This window comes from Ischnura elegans (assembly GCF_921293095.1).
Source record: "Ischnura elegans chromosome 13 unlocalized genomic scaffold, ioIscEleg1.1 SUPER_13_unloc_1, whole genome shotgun sequence".
Classification (NCBI taxonomy): Eukaryota; Metazoa; Arthropoda; class Insecta; order Odonata; family Coenagrionidae; genus Ischnura; species Ischnura elegans.
The window spans coordinates 1,853,823-1,879,741 of NW_025791657.1; the positions used below are offsets into that span (position 1 = coordinate 1,853,823).

A 25,919-nucleotide genomic window follows, 5' to 3' on the forward strand; every position below is an offset into this window, starting at 1 on the left:
GTTTTCATCAGGCCATCATGTCTCATAATGTGGCCAACCAAGTAGTTACATCTTCTGCTAAGGGTTTTTAGAAGACTTATCTTTCCTCAAATTCTTCTTAGCTCTTCCTTGTTACATGCACTCCCTTCTTTTGTGAGCATAGAAACACCATGCTTACTTGCAATGACTGCAAAGGAGAAGGAAGGATCATCATTAATCATTATCAATTCGAGATCATTATTAATTTCGAGAATCAATTAATTGATTATGCCTGAACGAGAAATTCACGAGGAAAAATATATCAGTCCATGATATGTGTCGACTTGTAGCTAGGAAAACATTGATAATAATTCGATTACCACAGAAACAAATTCTAGAAAAAGTTCACTGTCTTCTATTCACTCAAAAAAAAGAGTCTAATTCCATTAAGTTCCTTTCCAGCCATTCAAAGTTCCGTAATCTTTCCAGTTTCCTAAATAACTTTTCAATAAGTGAAAATGAAAATACTCTTCTGGTTTTCATTTTATTTTATATGGTTGAATTTCAACAGATAAATAAGCGTGTAAGAATTCATTGGCCGCACAGCATCCTATATGGACCTTGTGATAGGCATTGCGATGTTTTAAGATCAGAAAAATGTTTAAAGTGTGTGTGTGCAGCATCAAGTCATCCGTCACTGGGACTTGGTCCGTGGAACCTCTGACTCAAAGCATGATACTTTACCCACTACACCACCAGAATGATTGGGTTCTAAGACAGTCTCAATGCCCAATATGTCGGCTGTGTCCATTGATGTCCCGACGAGAGTAGATTCCATTCTAAGTGAGTGGAGGGCGAAGCATACTTCGGAGAATATGGCGAAGAATTCGTAGCTGGATCTTTTGCACCTTGTCATAATGCAACGGGCATGATTATTTCCCCGGTATAAGGGATATAATGCTTTTAAAACTCCCAGTTGTATGAAAGCGTTACAAGGGAAAAATTTTGGAAGACAAGTAGTTCACGAAATATAATTTTTTTTTGTTTTTTCCTGGCGAACAATTGCAGTGCGGAGGTTATCCTTGTCCACAAAGAAATAGGACACCTGAAGAAAACCTTCACTCAGAACGGCTTCAGCAGACGTCATATAGACTTGGCCCTAAAAAGGGCCTTTACCCCTAACAAGACTTCACCAAAGGAAGAGTCCACTGCGACGACCAAGGCATACCTCTCATATATTTCCACCATATCAGGGAAAATCTCTAGGATCCTGAAGAGGTTTGACATCCACACCATTCACTTGCCTCCACCAAAATTACGAGATCAACTTGTGAAGGCAAAAGACCCAACCGGGTTAAAAATTGCTGGAGTGTACGCCATACCATGTGAATGCGGAAAAACCTACATTGGAGAAACGGGCCGCACTATTGAGACGAGATTGAAAGAGCATCGCAGACACCTAAGATTAGGGCAGCTGGAAAAATCGGCAGTGGCTGAGCACAGCATCCTGGAGAATCATATGATTCACTGGGAAGAAGCGAAGCTGCTCTGTCGATCTAATGGATGCTGGTACCGCGTAGTAAAAGAATCTATTCAGATTCGGGAAAACAGAAATAACATCAACAGAGACTGCGGCCATAATTTAAGCCATATGGGACCACCTCCTAAAAATACGAGGGGACGGGCAGCCAATCATGAGACGCTGAACCGCCCTCACCCACAGAATTATGTATATATACCCCGAGAATTTGAGGAATTGGTATTGGATTCCTGAATCCCTGAAGACGATGGGCGAGTTGTTCATGGAAACCTTGGAAGGGGAAATGGAGGACCTGACCCGGTGTGAAACCCGAGAAAACTTCACTGCAAGTAGTTCACGAACTGGCCGCTCTCAGATGCCAACGAGCTTTGTGTTGATTTTTTCCGCCACTGTACATTATACTGATTTCCTTTAACAGAGGAAATCTACATTTTTGTTCTCCGTCTGCACATCTAAACAAAGATTGGTGGTCATTGATGAATGGTGTCATCAAACCATCAGGTCTCAAAATATTGCTGATGCATTTGTTCTTCCATATTAGGAAGGTTTTCCAATGGCTAATTGAAAAGGCAGAGTGATATAATTGGCTATATTTTGTTAGTCTATAGATTTATCCTGCCTTCCACTGTGAGGTCAGAAAAGCCTTTCAGGGAATTTTTTATTTATATAAGTACACTCTATATTTTATATTTTGGTTGTGATCTTTTTGTTTCTGGTAACAATGGGTGAAAACCTGTATCAATTAAGTGTTCTGTTTCTCTTAGAACGGCAGGGAAGTGTACGGGTCCCCTTCAGTAAAAGTGGAGCAGATCAGTGGTGATGACGATGGATACGTGCACAATGAGAGCTCTGGTGAGGCTGCAAATGTACTCATACCACAAGTATATGGGTCATCTTCAGTAAAAGTGGATCAAATCAGTGATGACGAAGGAGGATGTGATGATGCCGATGAGGCCACAAATGAGCTATTGCCCCAAGCCTCTGATCAGGTAATGTACTGTTTGAACAATTTATTGTACAATTTAACCCTCGAGCGGGCACGGTTTATCTTCATTGCATTCTCCTCCTATTGACCTCTTATTAATTTTACTCAGAAATTTGCCATTCCCGATTCTTGATTAACCCTCCAGCAAGCACCTCTGATATTTTTACACGACCGGGCACATGGCATACTTTTTCCACGATATGCAGTTGCATTTATGATATATATGCATTTATGTATATGATAACATTCATTTTTTTAAATATTTGTCTTTATAAGTAAAAATTAGTACAAGCTTGCACATTAGTAGGCGATACAGACAAAAAGGTATGGAGGTGGTACACGGCCGGGTATAATTTATACGTCATGGTTGTCGGGTTCCTCTTGACAATCTAAAAAACATTGCTACGATACTTTGTGCTATAAAAAAATCATGCTATAGACAGTCAAAAGGACATCGTGAGAATACATGAGGCCATTTAAGAAAAGCATATCAAAGAGTATACGGCCGGTCGCACAGCGTACTTTGTAAGCCACGGGTGTCTTTTACTCTTGCCGGTCTAAAAATAAATTTGCTACAATAATTCAAGCTTTGAAAAGTCGCACTATAGGCAGTCAAAGTTCAACGTAAGATTACTTGAGGCCATTCTAGACCAGAATGTACGAACAATGTTGAAACCTTTGGCTTTTTGAAGATTGGCATACTTAATACACCAGTGCCTCCACTCGAGTGTTAACACGATGCGTATGGATTGCGATTTTTTTCCCGAGCATTTCTGATGGATGACGAAGATTCTCGTCATTTAGGCCCGTCAACCTAAACAATTTTAAAGCGTACAATATGTATTTATTAGTACATTTTCAGTTGTTCTTCGTTATTCATAATGAATTGATACATCATAACGTTTGATTGGGTAAAGTTATATTCTAAACATTAGCTTTTTAGCCACGTTTAAACCAAAGGCATTATGCCCTTATAGGCACATATTTCCTAAATCGGCATTCCTAGGAATTTAAATACCCTGGTACGCAACGTGTTAAGTATACCGGGACTAGCCACGGTGATAGCTTTATGGAGTCACCCACAATGTACATGTGGTACGAAAAATCCGCAGAAAATATCATTCACCTTAAGTTGAACAGATTCAGGCTTCAATTGGTGGAAGCGAGACATATTGAAATAAATAAAAGATTGTAGCACTTTTCGACAAGAATTTTTAATTCATTGTTACTGAGGAAAAACTAGTTGACTTCTACCAGATGATGGCTCAGTGAGCCGAAACGCATTGTGCGCATTAAAATTAAAAATTAAAGGCAAAAGTGCTACAATCTTTTATTTATTTAAATCATTCACCTTCATCAGGATTCGAACCTGGATGCATGCAACCTTGTTGTATAGTCCACAAATTTCCACGGGGGAGAATGACGCCTTGGTAGATTAACTGGCTAAAGCACTCGACAGGAAATCTGGGTTTGAAACCCAATCAAGGTGAATGATTATTTTCTCCGTGAATTTTTCACACAATTTATTGCATGTTGAACTAGAATCGCATATGAGCTTTAACACCATCATAAGTCTGCAAGCCTTTGATTGGCATGAAGAAGCTCTCCACTCAATTCTCCATTCAAGTTATCTTTTCATATCTACACATTTCTTTTCTTTCACATCCTTATAACGTAATCCATATACATATTTTGTTGGAGGTTTTCCATTTCTGTTCTTCCCATTCCCTTGACCCTTGACAATTAATTGTCTTTATTATGCCATCATACTTCAAGATATGGCTGATAATGTTGTTGTGTCGGCCAATCAAGGTTTGTGCGAGGCTTCTCTTCTCTCCCTCTCTTCATAGGGATTCCTCATCAATTTCACATTGCCGATAAGCATCTTTAGGACTATTTTGATCCAGATTGGTATTCTGAATGGAGTAGCCATGGCTGATATTTCACCAAAGTCATTTTACATACGTAGATATCACAGCAGAAAACATTTGTACGTACAAATATACATACATTTGTATATTTGTAAACAAAGCCTAGTGTAATTCCCGCAACACACGCATACATCCGTGTCGTGATGGGAAGCCGTAACATTAGGATAACAGCAACGTGCACTGAGGTCAAATCCAGGGTGTCCTCAACTTATTTCAACTGACTAGGGTTCCCACTAGGAATGGTCTGATCGGATACCTCGGATCCAAATATCCGCGGATATTGCCCTTCATCGGATACATCGGATCCAAAGTCGCGGAAGACATCGGATCTGGATCCAAAATTTTAAATAATAGCTTCAGTGAATAAGGGTGGAAGAGTTCCGATTCTATCTTCGAAAGCGCCGTCGCATGCGATTCTTGTCCTAATCATGAACCGTTTTGTTTGAAAGCTCTCTCAGAGGTTACGTAGGAGAATTTCAGCCATGGAAAATGAAAAAGGCAAAATACGACTGGCACATAGTATGACTCTTCCCAAGTGATTGAACAATCATCGGGGGAATCTCAGCGTCAGGAATTTGAAAATGCATTTGGATCCGAAAATATCCGACCCGAAAGATCCGGCTCCGAAAATATCAAGGATCCGATCAGAATCCGGATCCCAAAAACATCCTGGATCCGTCCATCCCTAGTTCCCACTCGACTGTGGAAGCCTTAGAACCGTGAATGAGCCGTGAATTTTTTCTACCGTGAAAGAAACCTGGAAAATGCCATGAAATTCATCGTAAAGCCATGAAAACCTCTCAAACATGATTGTAGATCTGCGATTGATGCATAAAAAGAAAAATCGATTTGTCAATCATAATCCAAGGTCAGTCACTCACAGACACTGTCCACTAGAGATGGACGGATCCAGGATTTTTTTCGGATCTGGATTCGGATGGGATCCTTGATTTTGGGCGCCCAATCTTCGGATATTTTCGGATCCAAATGCATCTTCAAATTCCTACTGCAGAGCAGAGTATTAATTGAAGTTTCTCCTGGGTACATGCAATGAAAGGTATGCTGGTTAGATTTTCATACACATTTTAATATTATAGCCGATTAAAAATCATTTTTATAAGCTTTCAAGCTATTTGACGGCATTCAAATTTTTACTCACGCACGTTTCCCCCAAATTTTGTCACAGTATGCTGACTTCTGTTTTGCCTGCAAATGCTTCAGTTGTGGAGAGGTTGATTTTGCTCTTCCTCACGATAGTTTCAGGCTGAAGTTCAGTGTGGCTGTCAGGAATTGCGTTCGTGGGAGTCCAAAACCAGAGGGGAACATTTAAAAAAGACAGTGTACTAAAGTGGACGGTTTTAACCCTTCTACTGCCACTGGGCCGATATATATCGGCCCTCGCTGGTTGAGCGAAAACTGCCAGGGGCTGATTTATCGGCCCGAATTATTTCACTTTTCTCTTTTAATGATTGTGGCCTTTTCAACAGCTGTAATATAATAAAGTAAATCGCGATTCTGGGTACACGATAAGCACGGAATGGAAACCGTTAATCAAAAAGATAACGGACAGAAGGCGACAACAATGCCCCCCGGTTTGAACGGCTATATAAGCGCAGGAAGGCAGGCCTGCAGCACATTCATTCTCTGAGGACAATGGAAGAGTGTTTCGTCGAAACGTTAGACCAAAAAAGTCTCACTCGGCTAGAAACCCGAGAAATATTTATAAGAAATATTCGAGAAAAAACAAGATCATATATTAGCTGTAATATATGTTAACCCCCATAATCTATCTATGGTTCTAAGCTATAAATATACCTTAAGGTTAGGGAAAAAATCTAGATGTATTAACCCATTATTCCCTTAGACTGTATGTAGGGCTTTTAACTTTGGTTGTTTAGCATTTTCCAATTTATTTTGTTCTAATTAAGATGAACTTTTGGAATAAAAATATTCTCATCATATAATATGATTTTCATAATGCTGCGTATACGCAACGCTGGGAAATCTCCGGTAAATAAATGCAAAAAAAGCAATTTTTAAAACTTAGGTTACATCTTTTATTTTTTATCTTGATTTGTACACTCGACATCTTCGCCGGGAGTTATCAGTATTACTTCGGAGGAAATGCCCAATTCTGCCTTTCAACGGACATGCTGGGGTATGTCATTTTTTCTAGGGCGTCTCGTATGTGCGCATCGATTTTTATGAGATACGCCATCAGTCATAAAAATACAGTTATATATTAATGAAAATGTTGGTGGAAATGACAAAATTAGAACTAAAGATACTAAAAAAGGTCAGAAAAACGAAGAAAAAATTATTCTAAAGTAGAAACTTGTTCTGAGAATTAGGATTCAATAATGTTGTGTTAACGAAACGCTGGGGATTAATGGGTTAAATATCATTAAGTTAGTGAAATATTGCAAATTCCGGAAAATAGCCTTGGCAGTCTTCGGCAAAATCCCATCATCACCTCCTCGCGGTGCCGGCTGGATATCCAACCAACGATGAAGGTCTTCGACGTCAGACGGAGCGACGCGTCGGTCGAAGTATTCTCGGTCGCATAAATATGCAATGTCGAATCAAACTTTGGATTGTAAGGTTAGGGCGTCCCCCGCAGGCGACGCGCGTCGTCCTCGCCCGAACGGCGTGAGAAATATGCGAAGGCTCCCCGCTCATCCCAGTCTTCGCACATCCCACCTGAAATGGGCTGGCAGTAAGAGGGTTAAACTAGTTTTAAACTTTTCATGACCAAAAAAACTTCATGTGTCAAATTTAGTAAATTCATGATTTTTCAATATTTTGTTTCTCTTATGAAGCAGAGTAATTGTGTTTTCATATTTCTGGGGGGGGCTCCATTTTCCCTCTCACAACCTTTAGCTGGTCCGAAATTTTGCTAACAATAGGCGACGTCATAAGGGCACTTTTATTGCTGCGTTTGTATTCCCGGCGGTTATCGCGTTTGCTATATTTTTAGTTAAAGTGCGGCCAGTGATTGTTATGTGATCAATAGTTCTTCCTAAAATGTCTTATCAACAGACCGTGAATTTGACGCAACCTGGAAAAAACTGTGAATTTTATAATGTAGTTGGACCGTGAAACCCTGGTATAAACTGTGAATTTGATGACTTAGTGATAGTGGGAACCCTGTCTACACAACCTTTTTCCACACTTCTCAATTTTTCACTTTTTTTGGTAAAGATATCGTGATAAATTCATCATCCAAAAGATTATATATTAAGTAATCCCAACTGAATGTTTTTGATACGTATATTTCTCAAAGTGGCTGTCTACACTCTAACCTTTACTACTACTACTACTACTTACTACTTCCTTGGCACTACAGCCCAGTATGGGCTTTGGCCTCCCACAAGACGCCTGTCCATTCTCTCCTGTTCTGCACTTTCTCCCACCATCTGACAATCCTCATAGCCTTTATGTCTTCTTCCACATACTGCATCCATCTTTTCCTCGGTCTTCCTCTTTTTCTCTTTCCATCCATATTTCCATGTAGAATCTTCTTAGGCATCCTTTCTTCACTCATTCTTTTTACATGACCTAGCCAAGCTAGCAGTTGGGTCTTCACAAACCTCACTATGTCTTTGCCTCGGATAATATTTTCTATTTCCTTGTTTGTTCTTATCCTCCAAGTTACCCCATCTGTCACGGGACCATATGTCTTTCGCAAAACCTTCCGTTCAAATATCCGCAGAGCTTGCTTGTGTCCAGCGGAGATGCTCCACGTTTCTGCTCCATATGTCACAACCGGTCTGATAAGTGTCTTATAGATCTTGAATTTCATCTCCTTAGATAGAAGAGTTGACTTCAGGAGCTTAATATTAGCAAAGTAAGCCCTATTTCCAGCCATTATCCTCTTGTTGATCTCTTCCGTCATTGAGTTCTTACAGTTTAAATTCACACTCTAACCTTTACCTTTCCAAAAGTGGCAGTCCAACTGCTCCGAGTGATTGCAAGACTTCAGTTTACTACATAGTTAAAGAATATTTTCCTTTGAATTCGGATACATTTAAGTGTTTACATGTGCTAAGAATAGTACAGTACATCCTCGTATGAAAATCTTTGTTAAGTTTTCATAAACACAGTAAAACCTCTTTACATTTTAATGGAGGAGATCAAAATTTAGACAATTTGATGCATGGAGTTTCACTATAGGGAGGTTTTAGTGATAGGCACCATTTGTTCATATCCTTCGGAAATGAAAGACAATATGTACTGTCTCTAAACCACTATATTTATGTGTTTTAGCAAACATGCATGTATTAGTGAACATATATACATATTTATTATTCATTAATAACAGAAACCGAGCTCTATTATGTGATATTTACCATGATTCAAAAGAAAATGATGTGATCTCTTTTAATTCAACAGTCACTTAAAATGATTAGAATAGTTGGATATCTTTTTTCTTCTTTGCTGTTAGGTATGCTCTCTCATGGAACGAAATGGCCATAACTAATGATAAAAATGAAAATTACAGCATATTTAAGGTGTAAAAGAAAAAATTTAAAAATGCGTGAAAAATTTATTGCTGAAAATGTCATTCCATGTACCTAATCGCAACTGCACTAATGATCTCTAATCTTCTCGATGCAATTTGCTGAGGTAGTTTGGCCATCTTGGGGGTGTCTCCTTGGTATGATAAGTGGAGGCTTTATGAGGTAAAGAGGTTTACTACATAGAGGTTTGACTATAAATTTACATGTAAATCTGATGGAACCGTAGGGGTAGTATGAAGTATGGAGGTTTGCGATGTAAAGAGGTTCACTATATAGAGGTCTAACTGTAACAATATTTTTGTAGAACAAATTTTACAGTAATTGTATGATCACGCTATGCAGATACCATAGCAATGGAGTTAAGCAAGGAAGGCAGCATTATGACCTCTTTTTATCAATAATAGCCATTGGATATTCCTCGTGGGGACTGGGTTGATGTGGTGACTAGAGTGTTGGCTTCGCACCCAGTGGACTCCGCTTACAATCCTGGGAGGGGCAGAGAATTTTCAGATACTACCTGATCCCTGCTTGAATATTATGTGGAGGATATTTCAAGGGCTGCACTCCGTCCATCAGATGGGACGATAAGCCGTAGTCCCCTTGGCACCTTTCGTTAAGAGCAGGCTAACGCCGACGCCGGGTTTCTCTCCACCCTTCCTTCCATACCCTTCCCTCATGGCGCCAATGACCTCAGCTGTCGGTCTCCTCCTAATACCATACCCATATATTCCTCATTCACGATGATTCAGTAAGGACTTTGTGTGGCATAGCTGTTATGCTATTCAATTTACTTAATGGTTGCGAGTGAAGAATTATATACCAATCATCATTTAGCTTGGCTAGTGTAACTACTTATGGTCACATTTTTACAGCTGTAAATATTGCCAGCTGAAGCATCCATACAAATGTACCTGGGTGCTATTTTACGTGGTAGTTAGTGATGAAAAATTATGCAAAGTTATTATGTGACATTATTAGTTGTTGTTTTTATGTATTTGGCATGGCTTGTATTTTACTGCGTAAAATCCTGAGAACAATAAATCATACCATGGTAATGATTTTGAATGAAATCAATGGTTTGAGGCAAGATGTTGTTGAACGTAATGATGTTAAATGAAAATGGCTCTTCACAGTTTTATCCAGACTTACCCTTTTGCTTTTAATATTAATTGTTGAGAATTCTCTAATGATTATAAAAAACAATTTTTTAAAGAATTTCCAGCATTGCATTCTAATCCTCTGTATTGGAAGCCTTTGTTTGGTCCGCAAACAGGACGGATGTGGATTTATTCTTCTTCATTCTCTGGTGCATGATTCTTTGTTAATATCTTCAGCACATGGGTTATTAGGATAATGGTCCTAAAATCTTCACGTTTCCCCTCACTCCTCTTTTAGGGGAAAAGGAATGTTGATTTTCTTGTGGAAGTACATTGTAATGTTTACGAGGTACATTTGTAGTGCAGAGCTAATGTCTTTTCCCTTGCATTTTTGATAAGCTTGGTGGGAATATTTTCAGTTCCCTATTTAATGGGTTCAGATCATTCCAATGCCCTTTATTGTACTGTCAGTATCAGATGTTGAGATTGAAGCTTTCATTACATCCTTTTTTCACATTTGTCTTCAATTATTTGCGATGCTAAATTATTTCCTCATCACGGTAGATTCTTGTTATTACGAACAACCTTATTACGAAATCCTCGATATTACGACGCAATTCATTGTTCCGGACGAAACGGCCTATCCAATCCATGGTAAATGATACGTTATTACGAAATTTTCGTTATTACGCAATTACGAACTACAGTTCCGGTTCCTCCGTCTACAAAAAGGATTTTAGTACGATGTTCCTCGAATAAGCTACGGCATTTATGTGGATATAAACTACGGTACGTTAAAAACATTGCGCTAAGTTCTTCTCGTGGACCGTGTGCACGAGCGTCTATTTTGGTTCTTTCTTCAGTAGGAGATACATCAGTATGCACGTAACATCACATGATAAGTTTTATTCCTGTTGAATCATGGGGATCGACTCATTATCGCTCGTAAATTGGACGTAAAGTAAGTCCTTTTCTTAGGAATTTACGGTTCACGAACTTTCAGTGATGCGAATATTGGAATAATTCAAGCTTGCCCGAAATTTCAAAGTTGTCGCCTTTCGAGTTGGCCGTTGCGACGTTGTGTGGCCTAATGGAAATCCCACTTTGGGCATAATCTGAACAAAGTATCGCTTAGTGAGATATGAATTCAGGAACTATTCAGCGTTTCGCCCGCTCTTCTTTCCCGCGGACAGCGATTTTTTCGGCTCCGGCTGCGGCGCCTGCCCAGCTGCATCAGTTCGTTACAAGAGTGAGTTCACGCACAATTGTTATTCAGTGTAGCATTCTGCAGGATAAGGGAACTTCTCGATGCCTTGAATAGCTTTATAAATTAAAGATTACTTTGAGAAACCTTCATGCGAACTTCGTTATTACGAGACTCCTGTTTTCGGTCCAACGAAATTCGTTATAACGATTGTCTACTGTATTACTCCTCGGTGTACCCCTTTCATGGATTCGATCTGTCTTCCTTCACAGTATTTCTTTCTCTGGTCTCGCACCCACTTGCATTGAATTTCTTGCTCAGCTCCTTGATTTGGTTCCATTCTTCCTAATCACAGCCTCTACTTTTATTCATGTGAGGTTATTCTGCAATCTTCTTTAACCAAATTTCTCTCATTTTTCTAGCTTTGTGTTATATTTTATTCCTTTTATCTTGTACCTTCAAACCTACACTCCTTCAGCTTATCAAAAATGCAAGGGAAAAGACATTAGCTCTGCGCTACAAATGTACCTCGTAAACATTACCAAACCTTCTGTCAGGTGCAATATTAGAATTGCTGAGTTCATGTGCAATGTGTCTGATATGCAGTCATACGAAAAAACATTACTTGCGCTTAGCATGGCTCTTTGGTACAGCCTTTAATTATTAGTGTATTCTAACACTTAATGATGTCTTATGTGCTGTCCACACACCCCTTTACGCACTGTCTGAGAGTCACGGCCCGATCCAGCAAGGTGTGATTGAACATGCTCGTTACGTTTTTCAGCACGTCAATTGACGTGCTCTGCCGATCGGGCCAGGAGCTCTTTCTTCACCTCCGTACGTGACTAATATCCACCTCTGAGTTTTCCAATCGTGGCTATGGCCTTCAGCAAACTTCCTTCTTTCGAACCTTGTGCACCGTTTGTAAAAAGCTGTATTTGAGCGGAAGTTATGGCACAAAAACCTCCCTCTATTTTACTTTCTTATTTTAATGGCCGATTTTGACCACTTTAATGGAAATCAGCCCTGCATTGAATTTGAGAATCACAAGAAGTTATGGTTTGTCATTTAGATTTAGCATATTAAGATTTTTATTAGAAAATTAAAAGTTTTTTGTTGATTTCAATGCTCTTGTAGAGTTTAATGTGAAAGTATTTGTTAATTTATTGTAATGGTCGAGTCGAGTCCTCAATTTTTACGTCTTATCTCCACAATCGTATTTTTACGGCCGATTATTACGACTTAAATGGAAATTGGGCCCGCATTGAATGTGTCAACTATTTTTACATGCAATGTATTTTTGCATATGAATTCTCCGGGATCAGTTTATATTATTTTGCTAACTATGCCATTATATTGCTTTATTATGCTTAATAATCTGCTCTGCTGGCATTAATGCAAAGAGTGTTGTAAGGCTGCATAGAGCTTGTAAAACAAACGGCTAATTATGTGCATCAAGGGTCTATGCACTCTAGTGGCGTGGAAAATTGAATATATTCCCATGCTGTGCCTGCCAGATGCATTGTGCCCAGTGGAAGGTTTAGTTGTTATCATCGTCGTTAGTCAACAATCCCAAGATGGGCTAGATGCAGCTCTCGATTCCTCTCTTCTATCCACGAACCTTAACGTAGCGATATATACAGCAGACTCCCGATTATCCGGCTGCGGTATTGCGTGTTGCGGATTATCCGTGCATAATTTTTTTCAATCTTTCCCCATAGTTTCCTAGGTCTTTATTAAAAAACCAAATCTGACGAAAAATCACCGGAATTACTTCATTTTAATTCTAGGATACGCCGGGCTTATTATTTCCGTTGGAATACCCTTCGTAAAACTGAAGCGATCGCGCGCTAGCTGCATTCACGGGAGTACCGCGTTCCTGTTTTCCAAGCCCCGCAGTGCACAATGGCGCTCCATGATCTCGAATGCATGTCGTAACAGATCATCCCGGGCAACTTGTGCGAGACGCGACAACGTGGCGTGGTGCCTGAAAGTTTTTTCCGACGTCGCGCAGTGGTTTTGAAGCATTCATGCCAACTAATTTTCTTTATCCATGAACACTCAGCCGCGGATGCGTGGTTTTCGTAACCAGTTCTTATATGGAGCCGTAATAATAGGAGTAAAACCTAAATATCGCCGCCAAACAGATCGCGAACTGGCGAAGAAAGTTCTCAATGAGTCGGGGAAGCACTCCAAAATAACAGAATATCTACATAAATGATAATATAAAGTTTGTTTCACGTACATTATGAACATATTAAACTGAAATTTTTGGGTTATCCGTGTTTTCCGATTATTCGTATCGTCTCTCCCGATCATTACCCCGGATAATCGGGAGTGTGCTGTATCTTCTCTTAAACATCCTTTATTACTTATTGTCCTATGTAACTCATTCGGGGCCGTACCTTGCCCTTCTTCCCTTCAACCTGTCCATCTACGATTGTCTTCATCAGGCCATCATGCATTATAATGTGGCCATTTAAGCTGTCCTATCTTCTGCTTATGGTTTTTTAGAAGGCTTCTTTTTCTCCCACTCCTCTTAGCACTTCCAAGTTACTCACACGGTCAATCCATTTTATCTTCATCATTATTCGGTAGCAACACATTTCAAGTGCTTCCACTCTTTGACTTCTCTGCTGTTGTCAACGTCCAAGCCTCGCTTCCATAGAGAAACATACTCCATATGTAGAATTTGATGAATTGTTTACTTAGTTCTATGTTTGTATTCTCAGCTACAAGAAGATTCTTCTTTTTGTGGAAAGCCTCTTCGCCTGGTCAATATATTTGGATGTTATGTGTTATTTCCATTTAAATTTTTCATTAAATTATTCTTAAACAACCGAAACGGCCTCACTCCTCACTCAGCGGCAGCCAGACGTTGCACTGGCTTTTCACAGCATTCATTTTTAGCCTTCGAGTTTTTGCGCGCTTGAAAATGTTCACTTTTCATTACATTGCGATCAATAGATATTGTCATTTAAGAATCTAAAATCGTGAAATACGAACTTCTGGAGTATTAATCTTTCCATTTAGGCAATTAAAAAAAATAGGAAACCACTCTATTAGAATCCATGAGTACCACCCAAGCCTCACTTCCATAGAGAAACATACTCCGTTTGTAGAATCTGATGAATTGTTTCCTTACTTCTATGCTTGTATTCTCTGCAGTAAGATTTTTCTCTTTGTAGAAAGCCCTTTTTGCCTTCACTATTCTGCTGCATGAAGTTGTTATATACAAAGAATTTATGTGTTGATGCTTACTTTCAGCCTACTTCAACGGGTGATGGAGAACAGATCGAGAATTGGGCAATGGCCAATGAGTATAAGATGGAAACGGAGGGTGAGTGCTCTTTAAAGATTCACTTATAACTTTACCTAGATGTCTAGTGTTAACTCATTTAATATGCTGGTTGAAAGGGAAGAAGATTTATCATTACTTCATCTTGCATAGGATGAGCTGTTGAACAGGAAGTGGCTCATGAAATGATCGTTATGCAAATTTATAGAAAAAGCTAGTGAAGAGTTTGATCTGGAATGTAGTGTTTTATGGTGTAGAAATGTGGACACTAAGGAAGGAAGATTGGAGGTATTCAAGATGTGGGTGTGGCCTAGAATGTAGTAGGTGAATTGGATGGAGTGAAAAGAGAAATGAAGAAGTGCTGGACATGGTGGGTGAGGAGAGGCAGCTTCTAGATGAGATACGGAGGAGACAGAAGGTATGGATGGAACAAGTACTTAGCGGGGAGGGGATGTTGAAAATGGTGTTATAGGGTAGAATGTTAGGGAAATGAGGGAGGGGAAGGAAAAGAATAGGATTTTTAGATAGATTGAAAGGGAGTAGGCCTTACAGTGAATTAAAAAAGGTAGCGCTGGAAGGAAATGGAGGCTCCCAGATCACTTCTTGAATACCCCATGGAAACCTAGCTTAATAGCGAGCTTAGAGCGTTGCGAGGAGTATGGGATGAGGATTAATCACAAGAAAACTAAGGTTATGCGGTTTTGTAAAGCATCACGAGCGAGGAATGTGAGACTCAAGATAAAGGTGGGTGGTGAAAAACTTGAGCGGGTTGAGCAACTATTTAGGCAGTACGTTAGAGGAAAACGGATACAGTAGTAAGGACATAAGGAAGAGAATAGTATTAGCGAAGGAGGCGTTCATGAACAGGAAGGAGCTTCTGAGAGGATCGTTATGTAAGAGTTTAAAGAAAAGGTTAGTGAAGAGTTTGATTTGGAGTGTAGCTCTCTACGGTGCGGAAACGTGGACACTGAGGAAAGAAGACGAGAGAAGATTGGAGGCATTCGAGATGTGGGTATGGAGAAGAATGGAGAGGGTGAAATGGACGGAGAGGAAAAGGAACGACGAAGTGCTGGACATGGTTGGCGAGGAGAGGCAGCTTTTAGATGAGGTACGGAGGAGACAGAATGTATGGATGGAGTTAGTGCTTAGCGGGTCGGGGATGTTGAAAATGGTGTAAGAGGGTAGAATGTTAGGGAAACGAGGGAGAGGCAGGAAAAGAATAGGATTTTTAGTTAGAACGAAAGGGAGTACGCCTTATAGTGAATGGAAGATGGAGGTCTAAAAATAAAATGAACACGGGCCAGGTAATATGTTTGCTTGGTAATTATGCTTACAAAAATGTTTTTATACTCTGGTACAATCCAAAAAAGCATTCAGATGTTATTTTACAAAAGAGACTATAATTTCGACGTAACTTTTTGCAAACTTTATTGATTGTAACTAAGCTAATAAAAATTCGTGGTTACCTGTCAAATTTGATAAATTAAATTATAACAATAAATTATGATTGTTGTGTATGAGTTAAAAAAAAGGGTAGTGAAAAGTTGGATCTAGAGTTTGGTTCTTTGCAGTGGGGAAACGTGGGCACTTAGGAAGGAGGATGAGAAAAGAGTGGAGGTATTCAAGATGTGGGTGTGACCAGGAATGTTGAAAATTAACTGGATTGAGAGGAGAAGGAATGACAAAGTGTTGGATGTGGTGGGTGAGGAGATCCTTGAGCAATATCAATATCTGATAGGACGTTGGGAGAAAGAGAATGTTAAGATAGAATGAAGGGAGTAGACCCAATTGTGAACGAAGGGTAGACCATGAGATTACTTAGTAAATACCCAGTACAAAGCTGACTCTATCAGTAGAATAAATTAATAATAACATCAATTTTAACATGTTTAGAGAATGTTGGGTAAACTAGGGGGAGGAAGGAATAGAATAGGATTTTTACAGAAAAGGAGAGGTGCGTCAAACCAATCCTAGGATGAAACCATCCACCAGTGATGATGAAAGGTTTTAGTTGGAGGAAAGAGCTTTATGGTGAGGAAACGTGGACACTTTTGAAGGAAGATGAAAAAAGGCTGGAAGCATGTGAGTGTGGAGAGGAATAGAGAAGGTTAAGTGGAGGGAGAGGAGGAGGAACTACGAAGTGCTGAACATGGTGGGTGAGGAGAGGCTGCTATTAGATGAGATACGGCAGAGACAAGGTATGGATGGAGCGAGTAGTTAGCGAGGAGATGTGAAAACAGTGTGAGAGGGTATAATGTTAGGTAAATGGGAATGGGTGAGAACCCTTATTGTGAATTGATGAGGGAAGTGCTTGAAGGAAAGGGAGGCTACCATAATTCTTCTTAAGCACTCCATGGATAAGTACCTTAATTAGGTGGTTTCCTATTATTTTTTATGGCCTAAATCTAAAGATTATTACTCCTGGAGTGCGTATTTCTTACTTTTAGATTTTTAAATGACAATATCTATTTTTGGCTATTAAATGAAAAGTGAAAACGCGACGGCTAAGTAAGAATGCTGGGAAAACTCCGAGTGACGTCGTCCTGGTTCCCGCTGCCGAAAGTGAGGTGACCCTGGGGTGAGGCTTTGCTAGGATGCAAGCGGGTGAAAGGTTTCCTGCTAGCTGGTAGCCCTTGGCTTAAATAAGGATTATTGATACCTTATCAAACGAAGAAAACTTTCCGACCTCGGCCAGTTTTAATAGATGATTATTAATACATGTTTCCCTGAGCTCTGTATCTCATGCACGAGCGAATCTCAATCAGTGCCTTTCGTTTTCCTTGATGAAGGAAACCACTCTATTGGTAGAATACTTTTATTATACTAATAATCTTGCATACAATTGCTTGAGTTTATCCGATGGAAAAATTTTCTTTTTGGTTATACAAAATTTAACAATTTTGGCTCCCTTAAATTCATATGGGAGTCCCAACCTTTTTCAGCCGACGTTTTACCTTAAAGATTACTTTATATAAAAAATTATCGATAAATCATCTGCAAGGAGGACTCCGCATGAGATTTCAGTGCCTGGATGTCATAAGCGGCATCTATTGAATCAATAAACATGGAACGTGTTAAAATGAGTGGGAAGAAGAGCTTGAGTCTAGTGCAATTTTGATTTTTCCAGAAAATTAAGGTGAAACTTAGAAGTGGTTGCAGTAGACTCGTTAATACAAACAACATTTATTCGAAGTTCTCGTTATTACGAAGAAAAGTTTTGGTCCCGACGAAACGGCCTATCCAATCTATAGTGAAAGAACCGTTATTACGAAATTACGAAACTCAGTTCTGGTCCTGGCGGTTACAAAATGAGCTTCATTACAAATTTCCGCGAAAAAGCCAAGGCATTTAGGTGGGTATGCACTATGCTACGCTATCATCATTGATCTGCGTTTAAGTTCTCTTCTTGTGCCGTGCCCAAGAGCGTCAATTGTGGTTTTTTCTTCAGTAGGAGATACTTCAATATGCACGCATCATCATATAATAAGCTTCATTCCTGTGGAATTATGGTGATCCACTCATTAACGCTCGTGCATTACAGTAAGTGTATCCTCTTCCTACGCACATTGGATTTGCGAACCTTAAGTGATATGAACCGTCGAATAATTCAAGCTCGACTGAAATTTCAAATTTCGCGCCTTTAGAGTTTGCCTGTGCGACACGACGTGCTGTATAGGAAAGAACTCACACTCTCGGCACAATCTGAACTATTTATCATTTAATCCGGTGTGAAGTAAAGCGTTTCGCCAATTCTTTCTTCCCGCGGACGGCGGTTTATTTCGGCTTCGGCTACGTTGCAAGCAAAATCAGCTCGTCACAATAATTAGTTAACGCACGAAAGTGATGCAGTGTTGCATCCTGCTGAATAACCACTCTCCTCGATGCCTTTTATAGGTTTATCAACTTACGAGCATGCTCTCGGAACGCATCATCTTCGTATATCGAGGATATACGAAGTATATTGCGCATAATTTAATCGCATATGTAATGACTTGGCTTTGAAGATTTTAACTACAAGAGATTGAAAGGAAAATAAATTTTGGCAATATTTTTTTTTCTTTCGATGTTTCCTTAAAGAAACTTTCATACGAACTATGGTACTACCAACCTCCGGTTTTTCGGTCCCGTAAACTTCGTAATAACGAGTCTATTGTACTTCTGTATTCACATATTGTGTACTTGGCAGCCATTGTTTCTTAGACTCAACCCTTCAGCTGTGGGAACGTTTTTAAATGTTTTTTTTACGGTGACTGTGGGCAAAACGTTTCACCGTGCTTGACTACTTATGGCATTTTTCAAAAAAATGTATGGCTACCTTGGTAGAGCCCGAGTGCTGTCCCTCACTGTAAGGATCGCACATATGTTTTAACATGATTGCTCATGTATGATACCCTATAGGCTGGTTTCCTTCATCAAAGAAAACGAAAGGTATTGATTGCGATTTCTTTCCCACCATTAGTGTATTCATAATATACAAATTATTTGGTTTTAGAAATGGCGTTTCTCACAAATGACAATGGTCAATTTTAACTGCATTTGAAAAATACCAGATTGTCACCCATGTGATACCACTCCACGTGACTTCACAGGGAGTTTCACAGTGAGTGAGTCACAGAGACAAGTTTCTATAGGAGTAGATAGGAGTTTTACATCGTCTGAGATTACCAATGCATGCATGCATGCATGAGGCACAGAGCTCAGAGAAACATGTCTTAATAATCACATATTAAAACTGCCTATGGTCGGAAAGCTTCCTTCGTTAGATAAGGTATTAATAATTCTTATTTAAGCCAAGTGCTACCTGCTAGCAGGGTGCTCTACTACCTACTAGCATCCTGCATCGTATCAGGGCTCAAAGCCTCACCCCAAGGTCACCTCACTTGGCGACAGCGGGAACCAGAACTACATCACACGGGGTTTTCCTAGCATTCATACTTAGCGGTCGTGTTTTCGTGAGCTTGAAAAATAGATATCGTCATTAAAAATCTAAAAGCGTGAAATACGTACTCCAGGAGTAATAATCTTTCGATTTAGACTGTGAAAAAATAATGGGAAACCACCCTATCGAAAAATGAACTTTGAATAACAAAATCGATAGGGCTCAGAAACAGGTAGACTCAATTTTGTTACCTTGTGTGTCGCAGTTTTCTCTTATAGTTATGCAGAACAATAAGAGTATGCATCTATTTTTCTAGTTAGCTAAGGTTTCAGGCTGAGAGGCTCACCCACTTGTCTTCATGTGGTAAAACCATATATAGGGCAATCGCCATGAGGGCATAATTGAAAAGTTTGAATAACTTGGTAGTTACAACTATGCCAATTAAGTGCATAATTTATTATTATAGGCTTGTGGCCTTCTCTGTTTTCCATTAGACTTTTAATACTTTCTGATTTTCACGAAAAGTCATGCGGAAAAAATTCGTAAGTGCAATAACTTTTTACAGTCTCGCTTTGAGGTTAGTCATCTGGTTTGGATTAAAGTTTACTATGCAGTGGTTATGCACTTTTTGATTATCTATGCAGTTGTAAATTTCTGAATAACGCAGGATCATGCATTGCTATCCGATCCAGCAGTTTCATTGTGATTTAACTGCTTCTCAATTTTAATTCAGAATGAAATATTAAAACGGGGGGTTAGTTGAAAAATGACCGCTTAAATCTGATTGTGATAACTTTATCTATAAAAAGAGTATTATACAGAATCATGAAAACCAATTTGTTTTAATCAGAGTTTTTCAATTATCTACTAAACTAAACTTTCCAAATGAAGAAGCAGAAGTGAAATGGGAAAAAAGTGGAAAAGTAGAAAAGGGAGCTATAATAAAAAGAGGGGGAATATAATGTTGGAAATAAAATTTATTATTTTTAGAAGTCAAAGTCTTCATGGCCTGCAAGCCTATGAAAAATTTGTTATTATGATTTCAACTTGTTATTCTCCTATTTTCATGAGTATTACTTACTGAAACTGTGCTAGTGAACGAATTTCACGTCATCAGTTGAGGTTGACAGAATAGTATGATGTCAACAGAAAGAGATGTGCTAACAACAGTAATGGTAGAAACAAGAAAGCACTATTAAAATATTTATTTTGTACATAATTTGCTTGAAATCAGTTAGGAAATTATTGATTACTAAGTAAATGTGTTGATAAAAATGAATATGTTTAATCTCTAATTTTGATTGGAGCACCCCTATTTGATATTAAGATGCCATATTGCATGTTGATATATATTTTCATTAGTAGAGGATTGTTGCGTTAAAAATATTCAGAAAGATCTGGTCTTAAGAAATTGGTTTCTTACAAAATTTTATCCATATAAATAAAATATTTTTTGAAAAAATTATTGCACAATAAAAATATTTCCTTTTTAAATACAACTTTCATCTTTTAAACTAAATTTTAATAAAAAATAATTTTATTTAAAATGAATTACATGTAGTTCATAGTATTTTGTGGTTTCATTATGTCTGTGACGTTCATTAATTAGCTAATGATTCAAGCCCATATGGGTTGTTGTCCACCTCGCTGTATGTGGTAATTATGTCTATGGGGGAGTGACCTTTCACCTTTGATATAAGTGTTTGCGTAATAACTCTAATTGAGGGCATAAATGAGAAGTTTGAATTATTTGGATGGTAATATACCTTTAACACTTTTTAATTTATATCAATGAATCATAGATTTCATGACTGAATTTGACACTTGTAATGTGAAATTCTTTTACAGGGATTCCACCTCCTGAAGGCATTTTACAATCTTCTTATCCATTGGTGGAAATAAATTTTAGGATCGATCCAAGTGATGGTTGTATTGGTTCCTCAGCCTTAGTGACATCCACTGAATCCATGGCTGGAGCTTCCCATGAAGGGGAAGGTACGAATGTGACGTATGAGGAGTTGGAAAATTGTGGTAGTCTTCATGCTGATAAGATAATGTGTTTTACAATTCATGGTGATGGACAGTGTGCAAAATACATTCCAGCATCTGATATCAGTGGAGATGGAACCGAAAAGACTAACGTCGGAGGTGAACAACACAGTAGTTCTTGTGAGCCCACTACCTCCAAGGCTTTAAAAGGTCGTAGGAGGAAAATACCAGGGGTGGGCAACGAAGGAAATGCGCCACTCGAGGAAACTTCTGTGGGCATAGGGGTTGAGGGAAATGTGAGACAAGTGGGCAGAAGTTTCGTTGTTGATGGGAAACCACACATGCCAACTGTGTCCTCAAATTCCTCTTCCACTGAAAAACGATGTGACGACTTGGGTGCAGGTGGAGGAGAGAAACCTTACTCCTGCAGCGTTTGTTCCAGGTGTTTTTCTACAAAGGGCCAGCTTGGCATACACTTGCGTAGACACAGAGGAGAAAAACCTTACTCGTGTGGTGTTTGCTGCAAATCTTTTGCCGTGGCCAATGACCTGACCAAACACAAGAGAACTCACACCGGAGAGAAACCATACACGTGCATTGAATGCGCAAGGTCATTCACCACCAAGACGTACCTCATCATACACATGCGCAGGCACGCAGGGAAAAAACCATACTCTTGCAGCGTCTGTCCCAAGTGTTTCTGCGACAGAGGCGCCCTGGCCAGGCATATGCGGACTCACTCGGGAGAAAGACCGTACTCCTGCGCGCTTTGCGGCAAATCTTTCACCGAGAACAACAGCCTCACCAAACACATGCGGACGCACGCGAGAGAGAAGCCCTACGAGTGCAGTGAATGCGCAAAGACTTTCTCCACCAAGAGCTACCTCAGCATGCACATAATGAGGCACGCAGGGAGGAAGCCGTATTCGTGCAGTGTTTGCTGCAAGTCTTTTTGCGACAAAAGCACCCTCACCAGGCACGTGCGCAATCACACGGGCGAAAGACCTTATTCTTGCGGGTATTGTTGCAGATCTTTCCCCGGGAGTCGGGACCTGCGCAAACATATGCGTGTGCATGGAGGAGAGAAGCCCCATGAATGCAGTGAATGCGCAAAGTCTTTCTCCACCAAGAGCCAGCTCGAGTCGCACATTCGCGTGCACACCGGGGAAAAGCCATATTCGTGCCACGTCTGCCGCAAGTGTTTCGCTCACAAGCCTAGCCTTGATGTTCACATGCGCGCACATAGTGGAGAGAGACCTTATTCGTGCAGCGTTTGCTGCAGATCTTTTGCTGCGAGCAATGACCTGAGCAAGCATATGCAAATGCACGCGGGCGTGAAACCTTATTCGTGCAATGACTGTGGAAAGTCTTTCTCTAGAAAGAACGACTTAAACAGACACTCTCTCACGCACATCGAGGATAGACCTTTTTCCTGTCACATTTGCTGCATGTCTTTTGTCCATTCAAGTTCCCTCAGCAGACACGTGCGAAAGCACACGTGAGGGAGGGAGATTATTCCTGCACCATTTGCAGAAATTCGCCCACACTGATGAGTAGCCGTGACAGACACGTGCTAACCCATTCATTGCAATCTGGTGGGATTCTAAAGAAATATTGTGGATTTGTATGATCTGAGGTTTCTGCAGAGTTTCTTCATGAGAGTCTCAGCTTCTGGGCATTCTTCCACGTTTACTTGTCCATAGGTGATGGCAGCCTCTGCAGCCATCCTGCTGGTGCCTTTCAGTCAGAAGAAACTGTCGTCACCCATTGACAACTCTTATGCGGAAGAACACGTGGAAGCCGAGACTCTTATATTTTGGGTTTGTGTTCACATCTGTTTTTAATGTTGGAATTAATGCAATAGCATGAGATTGGGCAAACCAGCCGGAAATTTAGAGAAAGACTGAAAGAACTGATTGCTTGTTTTAGACATAATAAGGCCAACCCTAACTTTGCCCGAAGTCTACTGAACAAGGGTCACACCAGTGACTTATCCTTGGAAATTTTATTTTGTGCAAATAAAGGCCCCTGCTAAATGCGCTTGAACAAGTTTAAATTTTAAAATCTGTGAAATTCAATTGCAAAATTTTTATGACCTTGTATATACTTCCCGCTCTCCACTCTTCAACCTCTCCCTCATCCATTAATCCCATACCTTTGCACATTATCCCTATCCTTCAACCTTCACCTCCACTTATGTTGTTGACCATGGAAAATTTTGTACTGTGTTGATGACCTCCTGTATTCTCCCCACCCTCCCCTCCCCTACCTCTCCTTCCTTCGCCCACCTTTCACTGCAAGATGTGAGGGTTAAGGGGAGCCCTTCTAGGATACAACACACCGGGGCTGGGAACCAAGTCAGGGACTTGTACGTCCGATCACCCGGGGAGGGGTTTGGATGGGAAGGAACAAGGAAAGAGGCGCCGCCGCGATATGAGCCCATTGACGCCTCTGGCGTAGGGAAAGGGTTGGAAGGGATTGAATGGAGTAAAACACCTTACCGCTATAGAAACAAAGGGCCCACTTACTAGCAAAACCCGGCATCAGCCATGAATGTACCAACAATTCTCAAGGATTTTCAAATTAAAGAGAAAAACCCAAGCGATCAAATCGTTGGATTACCTTTCACTGCAGTCAGCTTGGGTGCTTCGGCCCCAACTACCTCACCATCCTCCCTCATTCCCAACTTTATATTGCCTTTTACAAATTCGGGAAGACCCAACCCCTCCCTTTCCACCCTCCCACTTCAAACCCTCTTCCCATACCTCTGCAGTTCTCCCTTCCTCTAGTATGCACGCCTGGTAATTATGATGATGGACTAATGTAATCCTCACCAGAAGATGACGTTAAGTGTTGATACCATGGAAGTGTGTGAATAAAAATTCTGGGGTAAAACGAAGTTCAAAATTTTCACCCATTACCCAATTGCAGTTAAATATAGCATGATTCTATATCCAAATAAATCACCTTTGCCATTTTTCCAAGGGTATAATTTATTCATTACACTTCTTTACTCCAATTATGTTGTACCTCATGCTTGCTGGTGGATAGAATATTGTGATAAATAAGTATGACGTAGGGATTTATTCATTGAAGTGGTTAAATGGTAAGTAGCCGAGATATGTACATCTACATAATACCCTGCGAGCCACCTCTAGGGTGTTTGGCAGGGGGTGATCAATCTCCAGCATGCAGCATGAAATTGGATTCCCGCATGCACACCACATGATGCAAAAAACTTCACGCTACTAATAAATTATTCTACCACATGGTTTGTAAATAATAATTATATTCAGAAGCATGCATTTAGTTATAGATAAGTTAGAATCCTACACTACAAGTCATCTAATCCATTTGTTAAACCACAAGTACTTGTTGTTTGGTTTAACCTTTTCCCTACAAAAGACATAAATATACCCGGGAGACGAAAGCCGTATATTTTCGTCTGAGATTTTCCTGACAAAGAGAACGAAAGCAGAATATATGCATTATCTACCTCTCCCCCTTTTATGACGGTCTTGGGTATACGACGCCTTTGTTTCGGGGCCCAACACTGTGGGGTTTAGGCTTCACCCTCGGAATCCGAGAGCAGGTACCCTGACCCCTCGTCTTTTATAACCCCTCTTAGCAATAAGGGACCGCGGTCATGCATTTGTTTCTCCAGTCAGTTTTCGAAATAAATATTTGTTCTTTTCTCAAGAAATATAAACTAAGAATTGAATTCTTTGTCTTTTGAGCTGCGTTTGCAATTTTTAAACGAAATTCTACGATAAATATTAACTTATACCTCGAGTTCTAAATAAACATAAACATGGAAATAGTTGCAGCATTAAAGGCGTTAACATTGACGTTAAAACTTCGTTTAAAATTTCACATTGCTCAGAGAAAAATGAGGAATTCAAGCCAAAGTCTGCAATTAACGTGCAAGCAACAATTATCCATGTGCTAAATACATAGAAGCAATACATAAGTTGACCGCGACCCAATGCCGCAGGTAGGGTCGTAAACCTGGAAAGGAGGAAACACAACTACTCTCGGAGTCATAGATAATGCGGAGTCCCAGCGTGGAGGGGTCGAAAAAGGTTCAGCGAGACCCTTCTTAACGAATTTCCTCCAAAAATACTCCATACCACGAGAAAGAAGAGTCGCTTGGGGCTCAGTACAGCAGTCATGCCAAGACGAAAACTCCGCCGTATCGATAGGGTTAAGGTTTTATGACGAATCCACGGCTTTTTCTAGGTGTTTTCACGGTAGAAAAAAATTCAGGGGTATTCACGGTTTTAAGGTTTTCACGGTTCATTGGGAACCCTAGTCAGTTAAAATAAGTAGAGGACCTGCTGGATTTGACCTCACTGCACGTTGCTTATATCCTATTGATACGGCTTCTCAGCAAAACACGGATGTATGCGTGTGTTGCGGGAAATACACTAGGCCCTGTTTACAAATATACAAATGTACTATCGTTTTCAAAAGTATGTAGACACCCACGAGCCCCACGTAACTGATGTGGTAGGGTCG

At 40.0% G+C, this 25,919-nt stretch overlaps 1 protein-coding gene across 2 annotated transcripts in view; it reads left to right on the top strand.

Annotated features, from left to right (window-relative positions):
- The window catches only part of LOC124172183 (zinc finger protein 250-like), a 49,852-nt gene extending 25,474 nt beyond the window's left edge, over positions 1-24,378 (top strand). For both annotated transcript variants that reach the window (XM_046551600.1, XM_046551601.1), the window contains 3 exons: positions 2,263-2,487; positions 14,503-14,575; positions 21,261-24,378. In XM_046551600.1, coding sequence (XP_046407556.1) covers positions 2,263-2,487; positions 14,503-14,575; positions 21,261-22,903 — 1,941 coding nt within the window. In that variant the 3' untranslated portion in view covers positions 22,904-24,378. The remainder of the gene's footprint in view (positions 1-2,262; positions 2,488-14,502; positions 14,576-21,260) is intronic.
- The last annotated feature ends 1,541 nt before the right edge of the window (positions 24,379-25,919 follow it).